General features: G+C 50.0%; 1 protein-coding gene across 2 annotated transcripts; it reads right to left on the reverse strand.

Moving 5' to 3' along the window:
- Positions 1 to 7,154: 7,154 nt before the first annotated feature.
- LOC143172052 (endothelial lipase-like) lies at positions 7,155 to 17,187 on the reverse strand. Of its 2 annotated transcripts, XM_076361274.1 has the most exons (10): positions 17,067 to 17,187; positions 16,673 to 16,869; positions 15,657 to 15,836; positions 14,865 to 14,976; positions 13,440 to 13,664; positions 12,742 to 12,984; positions 12,121 to 12,241; positions 11,327 to 11,545; positions 10,292 to 10,384; positions 7,155 to 8,677 (listed from the first exon to the last, which is right to left on the reverse strand). In XM_076361274.1, exons 1-10 carry the CDS (start codon positions 17,161 to 17,163, stop codon positions 8,656 to 8,658), a joined length of 1,509 nt encoding a protein of 502 aa, XP_076217389.1. In that variant the 5' UTR covers positions 17,164 to 17,187; the 3' UTR covers positions 7,155 to 8,655. The 2 variants fall into 2 exon arrangements, with proteins under 2 accessions (XP_076217389.1, XP_076217390.1); XM_076361275.1 differs by lacking the exon at positions 13,440 to 13,664.
- Positions 17,188 to 18,776: the final 1,589 nt, after the last annotated feature.

Raw genomic sequence — 18,776 nt, forward strand, 5'->3', positions numbered from 1 at the left:
TGGCTTTATCCTGCTTGGAAAAAAAAAAATCAGGTTGATCGAGTGAGCAGAGAGCAAAGCTCTGCTGTTGTACAACCACCGCGGATCCCCCCTGAGCATGGCAAAGAGCCTGGCTGGGGAAGGACCCCGTCCTTCACCTCGAACTCCCAAACTGGCTGCAAGTCTAGGTAAGGGCTGGATACGATCACCAGCAAGATGATAGCTTAGAAGCACAGGGGAGGAGAGGTCTCATCATATATATCCTTCCCAAGTTGCTGACACGATAGCAGAGCACAGGAGCCAGCACTACAACACCAGCTTATCGCGGGGACTTCCCAGGAAAGGTTGCTTCTGCTGTGAGCAGTAGCTGTTTCTTCCAGATGCTCAAGCCAGGATCCATAAAGATACCGAGGAGGGAGCCCTGCAAATGCCTTTGACATTCAGGACGTGCTGTTTGGCTCCTACAGCATCTTCCAGCAAGGCGTGGGGGCTGATACTTGGCAAACGGGCTTGACCTTTGGTGGCTTTCACCGTGGCTGGGTGCACCATGCCTGCTGCTGTTATCACAGCTCCTGGTGGGTACTTCCATGCCGCCTGTAAGGTCTTTGTTGCGTTGGCTTTACAAGGTGGCTGACATGGCCAGCAGCAGCACGACCCAGCCGAGAGGGACAGGGCCCAGCAATGCACGTGTGCCTTCCACCCATCTGTGCCTGCTACCTCTCTGTGGAAGTTTAGCAGAGGTTTGCCTTTATAAGATGCAGGTGAGGAGGGGCTCCTAGCTGTGCTTCTCCTGAGAAGTCCTAGGAGAAGGATGCAGATTGAGAAGACCGAGCTCCAAGTGCCTCTGCACGAGCAGAGCTCAGGGCTGCATCTCCTCCAGCCTCGCCAGCACCCAAAGGGTTATGGCAGGGAGCAGATGGTGGCCTGGCTGGAGCAAGCTCTCCTCCATCACCGTTTGTGGACAAACCTTATAAAATCACATCCCCGATCTCAGCTGCTTTGGTGCGTGGCTCTGGAGGTGCAGGGACATGGGAACCCATGTACACGCTGTCCGCTCGCTAAGGCGATGTCATTGCCCATCTCATCCCAGGCATTACTGGGGCCGTGAGCGGGGTTTCTGCTCCAGGGTGGGAGCAACTCATCCTCAGGTACTTGAAAGCTGGCCTTGGACGCTCTTCTATACCTGGCTATTCCTCAGCTAAGGAGGGGGAGAGGGCTCAAAGTCTTCCAGGAGTTACACCTGGGGGGCTGAGCACATGGGAAGATGATGATGAGGAGGAGCTCAGGATACCAGCTGAACTCTGGAGAGAGTTGAAATGTAGGTTGTCCTTGGCTGAGCTCTGTGCTGTGAGGTTGCTTCTCAACAACGGTGCTGGGAAGAACCTCCTGGGTAATGGCATGTCGGTGGATGTGTTGGGGGTGGTTAGGCTGAGCCAGATGGATGGAGCATAACTTCATGGTGGAGAGGAGTTAAAAGTGGGTGAGTAACAGGAAAAGAGAAGGTGGAAGGAAAAGGCTGAGAAAGAGGTGGGCTTGGGCCCTGCAGTGGGATGAGGGGACGGAGGGGGAGCTGTCCCCAGGGGTGACCCCAGCCATGGCACTGCTGGTGGGATTGCACCGGCAGCCACTGGGGCTTTTAATTCTCCAGCTAACATTTGGGCGTAATATTGAGCCTTTGGAGGACAAAACACGGGCTCACCTCTTCTCCAGATGTAGGCAGGGGTGGAAGGGGCTGATTCTTCTAAAGCTTGGCAGAAAAAGCAATGAGGAACATCGATATGGATCTACTGGGGAGAGGCAGCGGCTTGTGGGTGGGAGCCAACCCCAGGATGCGGCTGCAGAAACACGGGTGCAGGTTGACTTTTGCAAGCTGCAAGGTGAGAGGAGTTGTGGTTACGCAGAATCAACTAAAAAAGTTGTCTTCTGTATGGTTTCTAGAAACTAATGATGAACAGCAGCGCTTGGCTTTGGCTCCAGTGGCCTGTACAGGATGTGATTTGAATTAACACGGTCTTCATCAAAACGTTGTTTGGTTGGTTTTTTTTTTTTAACATACAATTTTGGTATAAGTGGAAGAGTGGAAAACTTTTCTGGGTACTTTCTCCTGTCACAGCTATTTCGAGTATCAGTGATTATTATCTGAAGGAAATAGTATCTATCTAAATACCATAAGCCTATTTGATTTTTGTCCTCACCTCCCCCCACTACTTAATAACTGGTAATAGGACTAGAAGAAAAGGAAACAGTGATGGGTGGTTGGTTTGTTTGTTTGTTTGTTTTACTCTTTCTTTTTTTTTCCCCTTTTTTTTTCCTTGATCATTTGACAGCATTTCATTTATACAGTCAGGTTCACTGCTTCTCCCACGTAGTTGGCAGGTTTTCTCCACTTATTTCTCATGATCTTCCAGTTGGGAAGGGGAAACAACTTTAAAGAACGCTGAAATCCTATTACAGAGCAGCAAAAGTTAATTGAGGATCTTTGGATCAAACTGAAAAACCGGAGCTTCTTTTGGCTCAGCTTTGTAAAGATGCACTAGATATAAAGTTCATCATGTCCTGTTAAGTAGCTGTTGGCCAGAATGCAGAATCGGTCTAGGTCAGGGCTTTGATGTTGTTACTGGAGCTGGCTTGGAGGCAGCATGTGGCTTGGACTTCAGACAGGAATTTAGGCCAGTAACTGAGGATGATGGGAAGAAGAAACAGGAAAAAAATGTGTATGAAGTTCAATTTTTCAACATTTACGCCTTTTGCAACCAGCCTTGCAAAGTGCAGAGGGTGCTCCTCACCTAGGCATTTCAGCAACAGGTCAGCTTCTGTCACCTTCCTGGACCGGCACCTCTCAGTGGGTTAAGAGACACCAAAATTCTGCTGAAGTCCAAGGAAAAACTCCTGCGGATTTCAAAGGGAACCCAGCTGGAAGACTTGTGCACGTGCTTAGATGTGCTCGGTGTGCGTGTCCTACGGAGCAGCGCCCTGGCGGGTGAACCTGAACTTGTGCAAAAACCAGTCAGAGCGCTTGAGACGAGGACTCTGGAGCGACCACCTTCTCGGCCGGGAGGAAGCTTTGCAGACACAACTCGCAGAAAAGCTAACGTGTCCCTGCTTTTGCAGCTTTGCTTACGGAAATCATTAAGGCAAATATGTACAATGTGTAAATATGCCGTTTCTTTCCTGAAAATAGATGTTCTACCATGACAGCCATTGGGAGTGTCCTTCTCTCCCTTTCAATTTTCGGTTTCTTTTAACTTCTGGCCCATTAAATGGGTGTTGGGGGTGTAGACCATATTAGACCAGGCTGAACAAGTACAGGAAAGCTTCAGTAAGCAAAAGAAGCTCTTCAACTCTTTTTCTGTGGATGAAAACTGCTCGGAAGAGAAGACCATGCACTCCTTTGGTGTGCGTGACGAGCAGTTATCCGAGGTCAAGGCAGCTGGGGTTTGTCACTGACTTGTGGAGCGCTCTTAAGGCAAAGCTACTAATCTTCTTGCGCCATCGGTTGATTTTGTTGTGTTTATCTTTTAGTTATTTGCATGTTAACACGTCGAGGATTGCAGCCTTGCCTGAGCGTGGAAAGGAGAGTTGTGCCGCTCTCGCTCCCAGGCTTCCTTGGTTCATGCTCTGATGTTATTCGCAGCGGTGCAGGTTAGTGATGACTGTCACGTGGATTCGTGTTCCTCAACAATAAGGTCAACGCTAATAAACTCTTTGTAGAGCGAGCAGTAAGCTTTCTAAGTCATCCGAATGCAAAGTAAGCATTTCTTAGTCATAGCCAGATCCACCGTTCTGAAATTTAGAGAGAAATTTCAAGCTTTATTATCCCACTGATATTTTGAGATCTGCCATTGGGAGTTCCCTCCATTGCAATGCATGAATAACATATAATCCAGCTTTTCCATGGGTGTTTCTTTAATGGGTTATTCAAAGAACCGACAGATTTGGCTGTTTCGCAGAGGTCTGCAGAGCAAGGATCATCTTCTCATTAACATCTGCAGATTTTATGGCATGGGAGTAGGATTGTTTCAGTATACTTGCTTAGCTCCAGCTAAGCTGAATGTGGCCTTTCTCTTCATAATTTGGTAGGATACATCTGTTTTCAGCCAAAAACAGGATATGGAAAGCCATATGGAAAGGAGGAAAAAAAAAAAACCAACCAGATTTGCCTTAAGGTTTGGTCCAAGTCTTGTGTCATTTCTTACTTTGTCTGAGCTGGTTTGCCTGTTTACAATAATTAGGACAGCTGGCTAGGAGAGGTGGAACAGCACGGCCTGGAAAGCCTTACTTTTATTGGTCCCTTTTCCTCATTTTTCAATCTTTTTACAAGTCATGTCAGAAGAAAAGGATTCCGAACGTTTGCACTTTGTGTCTTCTTTATACGGTTTGCCATAAATGTCCTAAAGCTTTGTGAAACAGCTGCAAAACAACTGAGAACAGAAAGGAGAGAGAGAGGAAAAAACCAATAACTGAGCAATAAAAAGTGATCTGATTTTTGTTTTAAATTTGGGTCAGCTCTGGGTCAAGCTGCTTTACCCATCCCTCTGGGCAGCCTGAGGTCTCCTGATACTTTTGCATGGATTTGCAAAAGTTGCCAGGTTCTTTGTGTTTGCTGCCGGACTGGACGGGATCGCCGGGAAGGCAATGAGCTGTATAATTTATGTTGGAATGTCAGCATCTGAACAGGCATAAAATTACAACTCGTTATCGCAGTCCGAGGAGCAGGATCTTGGGTTTCTTGGACAGTCGCGGTCATCTTGCTGTGAGGCTGCTTTCGGGGACCGCCGAAAAGCTTTACCTGGTGGAACGGGGCTGCCTCGTTATTTCAGCACGGGAAGCCGGCAAAGAATGTGCTGTCCTTATTCCTGAAAGGACTGGCTGGTCTTTCTCTTCCCGAACACAGCTGTCGTGCTGAATTTATTCTGCCCAGATTTTTGTAGCTTGGAAACTGTCTACGTGAGACAGCCGCTGCCTCCCGTGTCAGGGACTTCTGCTGACCAAGCCACGATCTTGCAGCACCGGCCGGAGGGAAGAGTGGTGTTACACTGGGAAATGGGGGAGAAGCAAACTCCAGACAGACTTTGCATTCAACTTACCTTCAAAAGCAGGGACGCCGGGGTGTACCTGGTGAACCTGCCCCGTTGCTGGTGCTTGCGCTCAGCTGCCGGAGCTGGGGCAGCCCCGGCTGGGGGTGAGGAGGGTTGTAAAACATTCCCCGTGCGGGGCGTATTGTTCCTCCGGAGACACAGCCTGACCTTTGGTGGGACCCGACTCGCGGGGCTGAATGGAGTAGCTGTGGAAAAAGCAAGCCCGAATAAATCTGGGGGGGGGGGAGGGATGCCAGGAGGCTGAGAGCACAGTGGTCAGCCCCACGGCGGGTCCAGCCTGTAGCCTCAGCCCTGCCTGGCACAGATTTTGGGGATGCCCGCTGTGCCAGCCCTAAATTCATTAGAGACTTCAGAAAAATGGCCCCTTCTCTTTGTTCGTTTTCTTTTTCCACTTGTCTAATGTACGATCAACTGTGGGGAGCTGTGGAGGGATGTGTGTTGATGTGCCAGGAGGTGTGATGTTAGCCTCAAAGTGTGCAGCAGCAGGAGCGATGCATTTGGGAGCCCACATTTGCTGTGTGAAGGGCCAGATGCCTGGAGGGGATGCCCGTGGATGTGAAAGAGCTGTTCCTCCTCTCTTGTGAGCTTATATTCTTCACCTTTTTCCTTATAGAGAGCAGCTGGATGTGAAAGGGGCCAGCACCTGCTTGTCCTTGTGGGAGAATCACCCTGCAAGAGGTGCCAGCCCTTGCGCTGCAGCTGTATCTAAGGGGTAGCATGCAAAAAACGAGTCCCAAATGGCTGGACGCGTTGCTTCTGTGATTTAACCGGGAATGCATCACTTGCAGGAGTGCTGCAGCTGTAGCGCTGTAGTCCTGCAGCCCATCACTGCTACAGGAAGGGATCTCGAACCAAAATAAGCAGCCATCCGTGTAAATGACTTCGGGTATCGGCGTCCTCCCCACCCTTGCACAGGGCGGAAGGTAGCCCCACAGGAACACATCAGAAAAAAAACCTCCAGCTCTGGGCTGCAGAATAATTAGGGGCCCTACAAGCATCAAACAGCCTCCCCCTCGCTCTGCCAAACCTACAAAGGTAGTTTTCCTTGCAGTCAACCGTTGCTGGGCTCTTCATAGGAAAAGGTTAACTAAGTAATTTCATGTAAATCTTCCACAGCTTGGAGGTATTTACTTTGTTTGCGGAGTCCTTCTGTTGCTGCTGGATTTGTGCCACCAATTTGTGTCAGAGATAGGCAAAGCACACAGAGGTTTCTTTAAACTTGATGGTGTGGCTGCTGGGAAAACTCAGTTAGCGGTCAGATTTGGGTAAGTTTGCTTAAAAGCATTCACCAGTTGGCTAACTATTGAAGTCAGGCAAAGGTGAAGCATTTCAGGGGGAAGAAAAAAAATGACATTCAATGGAGGAAAAGAGCGATAAGGCAGGAAGTCAACAGAGAAGAGGGCGTTTGTCCTAACTTGTCCTAGCTAGCCTGGCACAGCAGCAATGGTCTTTCTGGAGTCCACTGTGTTCACCGCAGTAGCCACAGAGAGCAAGTAACACAAAATTTTGCTTTTCCCCCAGCCAAAAGCAGTAGTGGAACTGCTATGGCTGAAAGAAAACAGGCCGGGAAGGAAAGGTTAATGGTTTTGGTAGTGTCCCCTGCTTGAGTATGTCTTATAGGCAGTGCGGGGAAGGGGGCAGACAGAAAACCCCTCTACTGCTACCCAGGCAGGGGTTTTTATTTTGTAATATTCACTCTGCCAAAAAGAGGTGGTCCCCTGGGCACTGTTAGAATCATGTTCTCGCTACTAGGCCAAAGCGAGGAGTGAACCTGTAGTGTTGTACGATGGGCGTCTCGGGAGGTACAACACAGGAGTAGACATAGAGTGACTTTGCTCCGTGCCTGAAGGCACTCGGTGGTGCGTGGTTGAAGGGAACAAGCCTACCTTGGCAACACAGCCTGGAGAGGATGGGGAAGGAGGGTGCTGGATAAGGGCACCTATGTGCCAGCACCTACCTGGCTGCTCCTCTGCCTTCACGTCCTCTTTCTGCTGGTCTCAGTGGAGATGGCCATGCACCGTTGCTCTGGCAAGGCATGTCAAAGCTTGTGGTAGATCAAGAGCAAGACTTCACTGATTTTTACAAAGCCCTTTATTTTTTTTTGTCTTAAGGCTTATAAAAACCGTTACTCAAAACCAAAATGTTTAAAACTTTACATATGTACAATATGAGAAATAAATTATGTTTTAAGTCATACAAAAACCACAATATACAAATAGGGCTTTGAAACCACTCTAAGTATGGCACGGTGACAAGTCACAGATACCAAAGGCTTCAGTTGTTGAAGCCTTTGCATAAAACCATGGAGAAAAAGAAAAAAAGATCTCCAAATGTGCTTGCTTTGGTTGGATTGAAGCTCTACAAGAACTCGGAGAATTGCAGGCCTCAGAAGGACTTGCTAAGTCTTCAGAACTCAGTGCACCATCTGGCAACACCATTTTTTGAGATTGCCTTTCTGCATGCTGAAAGTTCAAGAGTTGTTATACCAAGTCCCCTTCCAAAAAGATCCACTCTGCTGTAGCAAACAGGACAGCTGTAGGGAGTCTGTCAAACTCAGAGCTAAAGCCGAGTTCATCTGGAACCCAACCGGGACGTTGTGGCAATGAGGGTAGGATGTCATCTGTTTGGCTCAGTTAAATACTTTGCACAAAAATAAGGTCTTAATTATGCGCTGGTACTACAACAGCATCTGAACAGAGGCAAGCACATTCTCAGTAGTTAAAAGGACTGGTGCACAGCTCTCCTGAAGCAGTAGGGCTCATTACCTTCCTCCTCCCCTACAGTCAGTAGGTGGGCAGCTGCCATTTGCCTCTTACAAAGAGATCGACACATGGGACCGGACAGTCTCGCTGCCGACACCGACTGGGGAGCAAGGAGCAGCTGCCAACACCATCACCTGCCATCTGCACCGTGTTCTGCCCTAGGTACAGGGAGGACGGAGTACCTCCTTCTTTGTAAGGTCATATGCAGAGATTTCAGGATCAGCCAGACACAGGACGGATTATTTTTAAGGCAAGCAAAGGACAACTTGAAGTTAAGTGGCATAGTGCTTATTCCCACCCCTCCCCTGAACAACCCCACGCACTTGACCTGTGCTGGTCTCGTCTTCCCACAGCCCATAGTGCTATCGGACCCACGGTAACTCCTACGCTAGATGCTAACTTGTTCTTGGCAGCTCTGTCACCAACAGTCTGACGGGCAGTTAGCACGGTTATCTTCTCAACTCCACTGGCAGGCAGACCAGAAGATCATTGCTGAGGTCCAGATCTGTGAAGATCTCATCTGTAGTCCTGGTTAATGGGAGCAGGCAGGAAATGCAGCGTGTAACAGGCCAAGGTAAGGTTAAATGCACAAACCAGGCTCCTTGGGGAAAGGAGGACGTAGTTTTAGTTATTCTAGGTCTAGGACCACAGTCCATCAAATTGCTCCTCGGTTTCTTGCATCTGATCCAAGATGGTTTGTCCTGAAGAGCTAGTTGCTTTAAGTGCTACCAAGCCAGATTTTTGCCAGAGCATTTTTCCACCTGCGTGGTCTTCGTGCATCTAGGTTGCTCCGCTGTGAGTCTTTAGAGAAGTCTTCAGAGCAAATTTGAGACAGATCTGGGAAAAGCAGAGAGGGAAAAAAAAAAAAAAATCTAGTTAAATGTAGAAGTTAAGAGGAGTAATAAATAATTCCTAAGAAACACCGGGCCGCTAAGAACAGGTTTAGACAGCAAGGTTGGTATTTTATTCTGTCAAAGCAGCACTTTGCCCAGTAGCTCCTCAATGTGAGCCTGAAGCAGACATTATGCACCCAAGCAGACTGCAAACAGAAATTACAGGTCTTGACGCTGGGCTCTGGCTGTTCAGATCCGTTCAGGGCGGACAGATGTTTGCAGACTCAATCTCCACGTAGGGAACTATAATCTTCCAGTGACTTGGCAGGAATGGAGAGCCGAACAGCAAGTAATTGCTCACGATCTCTGGGAGGAAGGATCATTTCCTGGAAACCATACTGCTTTGGAGCTCCGATCGGCTCCTCTGCCTCGCGCAGAAGCTATACTCCACGAGTAAAGCAGGAAGGGCACATCTACCAGCAATTCTGTTTTATGGGGGTTACAGAGTAGCATTATCAAAACAGCCTTTTATTGTACCTGCAGGAATATTTGCTTGATCTTTCAAGACTTGTGGCAGAGCAACAAGTTTTTGCACAGGGGTTTCATTCACGGAATTGTTTGCTACTGTATGTAGCGCAGCTTTGCTGGTTTCCGCCAAACCTGGAACAGGACCAGCTCTCATTTCTGAGCTGAGCTCTGCTGCCCAAGAGGGTTGTGCAAAGCACGACTTCCACAGGGCTTTGCTAGCCCTAACAAGCACTTTGTCTCCGGATTAGAAGCGACAAAGCTCTAAGTTTACAAATTGAAATTTAAGAGAGGCCAAAAGGCTGGCCTTCATCTGAAGGAGACAATCGTTCAGTCAAATGAACAGGGATTCATTCAAAACATGACTAGAGGCAGTCCGAAGCGATCAAGCCGGGACCAGACTTACTGGAAGTCATGCTCTGAGGACTGATCCTAGGTGTCTGGGAAGTCCCCAGAGGTTAAGCAAGGCTGAGATGCTCTGGCAACAGCTGAGTTTGCACTCTGCTGAACCAGAAGAGATTAGCAGAGCCGGAGATGAAGCAGTAGGACTCGGTACTGTAACACCGTGGCAAGTCCTCAGCTCCGTCTTGCTCATGTAGTTGAGCCCAAACTTGATCAAGAGATTTCTTGGCATCTTAAGATCTTCTACCAGGCTGAAACGATCTCTGAGGCAATCCCCTGCACTCCCAGCTTTCCTCTGTTTCACAGGGCAGTTAATAGATGCCTCTAATTAGCTCTCCACTATTGCAAGGATCTTGGGTATTGGTAGCACCTCATTTCTAGCATCTACCACGACAGCAAGCAGACAGGTTCTTTAGGCCCAGGGGTCACGTTATACCAATCTGGTAGTAAGCACGTAAAGGTACGAGATGACGAACCACGATCAGAAGTGAGGATAATATCACCTAGTTGGTGATAGTCAAGGCGTACAGGAAAATTAAGTCTAATAGCTGGGAATCTTGAGCTAGAATTTATTAACTTTTTTGAAAGAAAAAGAGGTTCCGGGAGTCTGAACAAAAAAAAAACCTGGCTCCGCTCATCCCAGCACAGCCACATGCATCAGACAGGATTTCTCTTGGCTGATTTTCCCTACCTTTTTTGCCATTCCTCTGTGCACTTCACAAACCAGAGCTCTTTACCAGGAGATATACTGGTCAGCTGGGAATCCTCCACGCAGAAAGCAAACCTAGGAGGAGGAATCAGAAGTCAAGAGAAGGTACCTGTTGTCTCCATGATTAACAAGTAACGTGTAATACGGATTGCAGCTAATTCTAGGACAAATTGTTTGATCTGACATCCTTCCTGTGGAGCATCTTGATACACCGTTAGCCCGTTGAATGGCTGTTTTGTTTCCTACTTTAATATTTTATTCGGGGAATCTTTGCTTCTACTCCCCCTGTTTCATAGATTGTAGAAACTAGGATGCAGAATACCTTATGGATGATAGGAGATGCTTATTTAAAGCTCTGAAAAACGTGGGAAGATTGTCAATATCAACTGCTGTTCTTTGACAGAGCTGGGTTACCTTCAGAACAACATTAACACGAGATTTGGGAGGACAGTGCTACATGCTTGGCAGCTTTACTTCTTGTTGGTTGCCCGGGTAGCTTTCCAACTACAGAGATGGTGGAAGGAGCAATATAGTGCTTGAGGGAGCTGGTGTTTCCATGTTACCGGTTGCAGTTTTACGTCTAGCTTGTTGTGCCAAATCAGCACGTTATGTGTGTAAATAATAGCCATGTCCACCTATGTCTCAGTATTTTTGGTGCTGTCAGTACTTTCACCCTTCAGGTATGATCTAAACCATCCTGAAGCGGGCTAATTTAGTCCCCAAGGGCGGGCAAGACAGCGTCACAGTATCTAAATAAAGCAAAAGAATATCTCGGATCTGATCTGCAGTGACTAGTTTTGCTTAAAGCCTAGTTTGCAACCTCATGCTGGCACGTAACCCACTCTCCTGCACCATGAGGGAGCATTACCTGGTGCTAAAAGATCATCACTAAAGATGAAAGACAGTTCAGGATACCAGCTAAGTTCAAACCCCCAACTTTTCTTGCTAGATTCTGAATATTTCTCCTTTTGATTGAAGTTTCAAGTCAGCTCATGTGCAGTCTAACACAACTATTACCTCTGTTGCGTTTCCCCAGATTTCACACGTATACGTCTGATATGCAGTTCCTGGGAAGACTTTGCAGGCCGATACCAGTAGCTCTTCAGCTCTTTCCACAGATCGTACCATGACTGAGATGTTCCCTCCCAGGTGAGCTTTATTTTTAAAAGTTCACCCATGTCTTCTTCAGTATAGACCAGGAAAGTGTTAGTAGCATTTAGGCCAATTTGATCAAGCCTGAAAGACAAGCAGAGACTCAACATCTCTTCCTTATGGAAGCATGCCAGATGCTCGTTCATTCCATGCAAGAAGTTAAACAGAGCCCTTTGCAGCTTATCAAGTGCTCCACGTTCAACTGTCACCAGCTAATTACTGATTACACTACAGAAAGTGAGCTTGGATAGCTGGTTCGATACGACCCATCGTGTATTCGGCTCAGCCATCCTTCCATAGCTTAAAGGTGAACTTCATGCCTTGTGTTTCTTCTGGGAGAGGCTAAAGGAGGTCAACAATGCCTCCAGAGATATGGGTGCTTTCAGACTATATCCAAATGGTAGAGGGGAAAAGCAAAACAAAGGACTTCAACAATGAGCCATGAAGGCTAATATATAGAGGACTGGGCATATCAAATTGCTTTCTCAGCAATAAATTACAATTAAGTTACCGGATGAAAAGTTTGTTGAATGGTGATGAAGTGAGGCTGCTAGGCTCAGGTGCAATGCTAGTGTTACCAGAGGAAAAAGAGTAACGCCACCTTGTCTAGTCCCAGCGGCCTTCTTACCCAAGCAAGCTCAACAGGCCAGCTTACTTACATTTCTAAAGAGAGGGGTTCAGAGTCTCCATTGGTGCCATGAAGGGTGACGGAGAAAGTGGGATCAGCCTCTCCCAAGCTTTTGTAGCTGAAGACATGCATTTTCATCTGATAATGGTAGACTGGAGAGAAACAAGGAGAGCATAGATGGAACCAAGTTTGTTGAGAGGCAACGTTGCTCAGCATCGCTCTTTGTGTGTTGGCTGGCAAAGGCTAGACCCTATATTTATTGAGACATCATTGATCGCTTTTTCCTGCCCTTACTCGCTACAAAGTTGGTATTTACACAACAGCAGGTCCACCCTGGGGAGGGCTCCCCAAACCTTACACTGCTCTAAGGCTGGGGTGGTCTTGCAAGTATGACGTGTAAGCTGTAGTCCTGCTCAAAAGGCAGCGTCCTTCTGGCCAGAGCCTTGTTGATTTTACATGGAGGAAGGAAGGAAGGAAGGAGCACAGTAATGCCACAGAACAGCAATGCAGCCAGGTAACAGCGAAAGACTGATGCCTGGTGCTGCGCTGCTTTGAGGTGATGCTACTCTTCCACCTTTACACCTTTCAACATTGACTTTGGGAGTCTGCTCTTAAAGATGAGATTATGCTCTTTTTAAGAGGGAAAACGTACCTTTGAACGGCATGTCAGCTCTTGTTTTTAAGTACATCTTGCTGTTTCTTTTGTTCTGTGTTTTCCTGGCGTTGTAGCCGATGCCGTTGCAGCGGTTCTTCCGGCAGCTCAGGCAGATGCCCTTCTTGAAGCGACTGGAATCGGTACATTGAAACGCGAAGCTTTGTTTATCTTGGTTCACAAGGGAGTCCACGAAGAGGTGCACAGACCGCTCGTGTTCGCATTTAACAACTTCGCCAATTGCTAGAGAAGCAGAGTTGCAAGGGATACATTTTGTTTAAGCATTTGTCACTCCAGCAGCTGATAAGATAGAGCGAGCTATACTTTTTTGTAGCCCAACGTGAGTTGAGCATGGCCGAACTTGAGCATTTTTCAAACACTAGCAATTCAGGAGGTTACTGCAAGACACTTGAAGAGGAGTTGTCATTTAGCGTCTACCATGAAAAGAGATTTAGAGAGGATTCTAGACCTAGCATAAGAAGGCCATAGTTTATGATCAGGTGTTAGTGAGACCATGCTACTTCAGAATTAAAAGCAGGACTAGTTTCTAGCAACTATCTCGAGCGGTACAGCCAGTTTAGAAGGAAAAAAAATAGTTTTCTCTGCTCTTGTAAATCAGATCATCCCCCAGCATCAACCCACGTCTATTTGTGAGGAGTCTACGCTGACCAGAGGCAAAATAAGTAATGAGAACTTACTCCCATAAGCAATTGCTCCCAAGACATCACTTAATCCACAGCCAGGCTGGAAGTCTCCCCCATTGGGGTAGATGTCAACGTGGCCTACAGGCATCTGGATCCCAATGCTAACGCCTAGTGTTTCCCTTGTGTAGGTGTGAAGGACATCCACAAAGTTAGCATCATCGGGGGAGAGGCGCTTGCTAGGGTCCACCCCTTCAAACATAGGGCCAGCCGGATCCAAGCCTGGTGTTAGAGACAGTACGCAAGATGCCAGGTAAGAAACTGGGTTATTTCATACAGAATATAGCCAGGAGCCTGCTGCTAGCAGCCCTCCTAACCAGGTGCTACGCAGACAGTCCCTGCCTCATTGCAGATACTGTCCCCCAAGATCTCTTCACCGTGGGCTCGCTGAGGGAACAAATGAAGATGTCCCATACCACTTTTGGTGCAATACAACCCAGTAGTGGCACCAGTCTCCTCTATTTACAGCGATGGCTTCATATTGCCTGTTGGAAGCAGCAGAGTCTTTGCTAGGTCGCAGCGAAGAGATGCTTCAAGAGGCAGCAGATGAGCAAACACCAGAAGAGGTCTAGCACCCCACAGAGACTGTTGGTAGCCAAAGCTGCCTTGGCTACACTTAGTCTATTTTCAGACTGGATGTATGGAGGAACTAATACAAGTTTAAGCAGCAGCCAGGTAATTCCTGCATCGGAGATCCCATGATGGGTTTGGGACTTTCTGTTAACCTCTGAGCCTCACCCACAACCTGAAGCTATGCTCCTGAGCCATTCCCCAACTTGACTGTTAGGTGATTTTCCTGCTTAACTAAATACAGATACTTATTGCCAGGCTCTGAGGAATTCTCACTGCCAGTGTCACATTTAAACACTTAACGCAACCCCTTGTACCATGCCTTAAGTTCTCACGTGTTGAAGTCAGTTTTCCTCTGGAGTCAGAAGCGCTCTCTTCAAGATACTTTCGGAATGAGGGGTTGGGGTTATTTTGGGGGGGGTTTTTTGTTTGTTTGGGGGTTTTTTGACCAAACATCCCATGGGACAAACTGCACCCAATAGCTCTCACTTCCATTAGTTTATGAGCTATAATTACAAAAACAGTATCACTCAGAGGCTTAGGGTTTGGATAGCAAGAGCTTGAGCTGGACTTGTTTTGAACCCACATTTAACTTCAAATATACTCAAGATCAGGTTGTCCTCTGAAAGGTTTTTCATTGACGACCCCCCCCCCCCTACATTTGGGGTTCAAAATTAAGATACTTTCTCATGTCAAGAGACCCACACTCCCCACTGCCGCCACAGGTAGGAAACTTGCCATTTCTGACTAAGCAAGCCCAAAACAACATCACAGCAACACAGGAAATGAGCCTCTTCGGGGAAACTCGCTGCTGCTAAGGAAAGGTAAGAGACTGCTTAAGAAGCCACTTGCCTGTAATTCTGCCTATTGTCCCATGGACGTGGTTACCAGCAAAGCCGGCAACGTGGGCGCCCAGGCTGTACCCGATCAGGTGGACATTCTCGAGCTGGAAGAGCGGGTTCTCCTGCAAGGAAAAAAAGATATGATAATTTGCCCCCCCTGTCTTTCAGGGCATCTGGCACCGCGTCTATCTGCAGGACTCTAAAGTCCAATTCTAAGAATATATTGGAAGGAGGGGCAGATAAACATGCTTTGTTCTTTATTTCATCAAGACACCTAGAAGTTGAATGGTTTGGATGGCGCTTGTGGTGTGCCCCCAACCACAGTACCCAGCTTCCAGCCCCAATTCTGATATTCCTTGTTTAAGCAGCATCTGGAGCAGCCTTTCCCCAGGGAGCTGCCAGCAGACCTCGGTACTGGCCATGGACTCAAGTGCCAGGTGTAGCACCGTGGGCCTTCTCCTTCTCCTTTTCCACTCTCTCGCCGAGCCAACGCCGACTTTGAATGCCCAACTCCCGAGTTCACGTCGCTCAGACAGGACTCCTAAACTTGAAGTCTACTTCAACATCGCTGATCCGAGCACGCTGCAAAGCAGCATCTCCCAGGAAAGCACGGTAGCACTTGCTCGCGCAAGGGCTGAGCACAGCACCTTAGCTATGAGCCATCGCCCCACCGAGCCCTGGGGTTTGGATTACACCAGAGCCTTCTCCACTCATGAGCACTGGAACTGGTGTATACTCTGTTCCCTTGTGCAACAGTCCCTCACGGAGCGTTACAACAGAGACCGTTCTTAACTCGCGTTACCTGTAACCAGTCAAGCAGCCTCGCTATGCTTTTTCCAACAATCTGCGTGTTGTTCACAGCATCGGTATAGAGCTGGTGGGCAAGCGAAAGCCAGTTCACCACGACCACGTTGGCATCCTTCTCCCTCTCCCGAAGAGCGGATACCAAGCTGCCCAGCCAGGTTTCGAACATGCCGCTCATCTAGAAAGAGATTCAGGTGGTAGTTTCCAGCTCACAGGACCCAGATTATATATTCGCAGTTAAGTTACTTGTATATCATTTACATACTCTGCTCCAGCTGTATGCTCCTCTGCAAGCCCCACTACGTCTCCGCACTGCGCTAGTGGCGTGAGAAAAACAGGTTTTGAGAGACTCTGGATGCAATTAGCCACCTTGCCTGTTAAGGCAGGAGGGAGAGGCGTTTGTTACATGCCACCTCGCTGCTCTTTTTCTCAAGAGTTTCAGAAATTCTGCCGGATTGCAAAATTATTTTCCAGTCCTGGCACCGCTGTTTGCATAAGCCCTGGTAGAGCTGATAAGTCCCCCGGTGCCACGCACTCAGCCACATCAAATGCAGAAGAAAGCTTGATAAAGTCTATCTGCCCTCTCTTTCCTTACCAAGGAGGGCGCGCAGCAGATGTCGAGACTGTGGACGCGCAGCTAAGATTACAGAAGTCCTACACGTGCATCAAGCCGAGTGCCACCTTCATAGCGGTCAGTTGGTCGGATTTTAGGGAAAATCTCAAGGCCGCTTTGCCACATTCACGTTACACAGACACGAGGCGATCTTGGGCAGTCGTGAATGAGCTGGGCGATTTCACCGAGTTCGTAAGTATGACCCGCATCACTTTGCTCCGGAGACCTCGGCTGCAGCTACTGAGAGGCCACAGCGCTCAAAACGGGAAAAGTTGTCCCAAATCCCACGTATTCTAGGGACTGTCACGCGCAGACCGTTTACAGGGCAGTTTGCTCTCCCTCAGCGGGCAGACTGAACGCTAAGCATCGCCCAGAGCCGCGCGGGGACCCTCCGTACTTACCGTCCAGCCGTGAATGATGAAGAAGGTTTTGGCTGTCGCGTTGAACTCGCAGTCCTCCAAGCGCTTGTGCTGGCCGACGGCGAGCGCGCAACCGTCCTCTTCGGCGTCCGGCGAGGACCGGAGGTTGAACTTCACCTGCGGCTTCGGTGCCGGCGCAGGCTCCCGCCTGTCCTCCGGCGGCTCGGCGACGGCGGCATCTGCGAAGGCGGGGACCGGGGAGGAGGAAGGGTCAGCGAAGCGGCTCTGAGCCCGCCGCTGGGCTTCAGCCTCACCTGGCGGAGGTGAACCTGCTCCGTGCGCCCCGCAGGGAGGAGCGGAGCAGCCGGGCGCTGCCCCGCCGCGGCTCCCCCTCCACCCGCCCCGTCCCGTCCCGCGTGGGGCCGCGCTCACCCACCTCCTGCCGGCAGCGCAGCCTCCGCCACCCGCGGAGCGCCTCCCGCCGCGATGCAACAGGTCACGCCGGTGCACAGCAGGAGGACGAGCCTCCTCATGGCTCGGAAGGAAGGAGAGAGGGAGGGAGGGACGGACGGACAGAAGGGCGGACGGACGGCGGGGCTCCGCGGGCGCGGGCGGCGGGGCGCTTTAAGGGGCCGCGCGGGGCGGCGCTCGTGGCCCGATGGGGCCGGCCCTGGCGGCGCCGGCCCGCAGCGCCGCTCCCATTGGTCACGCCCTCCCTGACGTCGCGGAGGGCTTGAATGGAAGGGCCACGCGCCGGCGGGGGCGGGGCGCGGAGCTCACGCGTGGGGGTGCTGGGGCGGGGGGGGGGGGGGGGGCGCGCCCCACGGGAGCGCTCCGCGCGGGGAGCCCCGCGGTGGGCTGCGGGGGTGTCGGGGCGGGCGAGCCCGCCGGGGTGACCCGCGGGTGGGTCCCCCAGCGCTACGTGCCCGAGGGGGCAGCGGGGACGGGCGGGCCCCGCGGAGGCGCGTTCCCCGGGTGGGCAAAGCGGCGGGTGGGCTGGCAGGGCTCCCCCGCCGACCCGGGCACCGGCGCGGGTCTGCGGTTTTCAGCCCCAGCTCCGCGCCCGCTCGGGATGCGCTGGACCTCGTGGGCACAAGGCACTCCCCGAAGGGCATCGCCGGGCTCCTGCAGCCACGCCGGCGGTATCGTGGGGAGTTTTGAACCCTCCGTTGTGAAAAGCTGACCGTTTATGCCTACTTTTTATCGCCTGTATTTTTACCAGTTACTGGTCCGTAAGGGGATATTTCGTTTTGTTCTGCCGCTGTCTCGCCGCGGGCGGTGTAAGGAGAAGAGGCGATGCTCTGGGACACGTGGCTTTCCTGGTCTCTTTTTCTTCCCTTTCCTCGGCCCCGTGGCTCCTTCCCTTCCCCTCCAAACTCGCAGCAGAAAGCAAGGAGGAGGCACCAGGGTCTGCGGTGCGGGGGAGAAGGCAGCAGGAAGGTGCAGGCAAATGATGGGCAGAGATGAGGAGGGAAAGATGGAGGCCTAAAACCAGTCAACAGTGAGGGAAATAATGGAAAACCAGGCACGGGCTTTGCTTTAGCCCTCACTAGAATCATAGAACCATTGAGGTTGGAAAAGACCTCTAAGATCATCGAGTCCAACCGTCGACCCAACACCACCACCCACTAAACCATGTCCCTAAGTGCCTCATCTACTCGTCTTTTAAATACCTCCAGGGATGGGGACTCCACCACTTCCCTGGGCAGCCTGTTCCAATGTTCAACCACTCTTTCAGTAAAGACATTTTTCCTCAGTGTCCACTATGTCCACTAGTAGATATCGATGGAGAGAATTAATCTGACTTTCCAGCAGTGCTTTCCCGGAGTGCCGAGTTCGTACCCCGCGCCCCCACGAGCCTTGCTCAGCCCAGCCACCTCCTGCCTCCGTGTGGGTTGGCAGTTGGACTAGATGATCGTCGTAGGTCCCTTCCAACTGAACGATTCTATTCTTTCTAAAAGGTTTTCTCACAGCTCTCGCACGTGCAGCAGGTTGTGCCTGGGGACTGCTGCTCTCCTCTTGGGGATCGTTCCCCGAACCTCTTCATTTCTCACCCTGCAGAATGAATACACATTCTGGGATCTATTCAAGCACCTCCTGTTTCAGGAGGCTGGAGGTGATGCTAACTGCTTCTCCCCAGGGAGCG

This window comes from Aptenodytes patagonicus, chromosome W (genome assembly GCF_965638725.1).
Source record: "Aptenodytes patagonicus chromosome W, bAptPat1.pri.cur, whole genome shotgun sequence".
In the NCBI taxonomy this organism is placed as follows: Eukaryota; Metazoa; Chordata; class Aves; order Sphenisciformes; family Spheniscidae; genus Aptenodytes; species Aptenodytes patagonicus.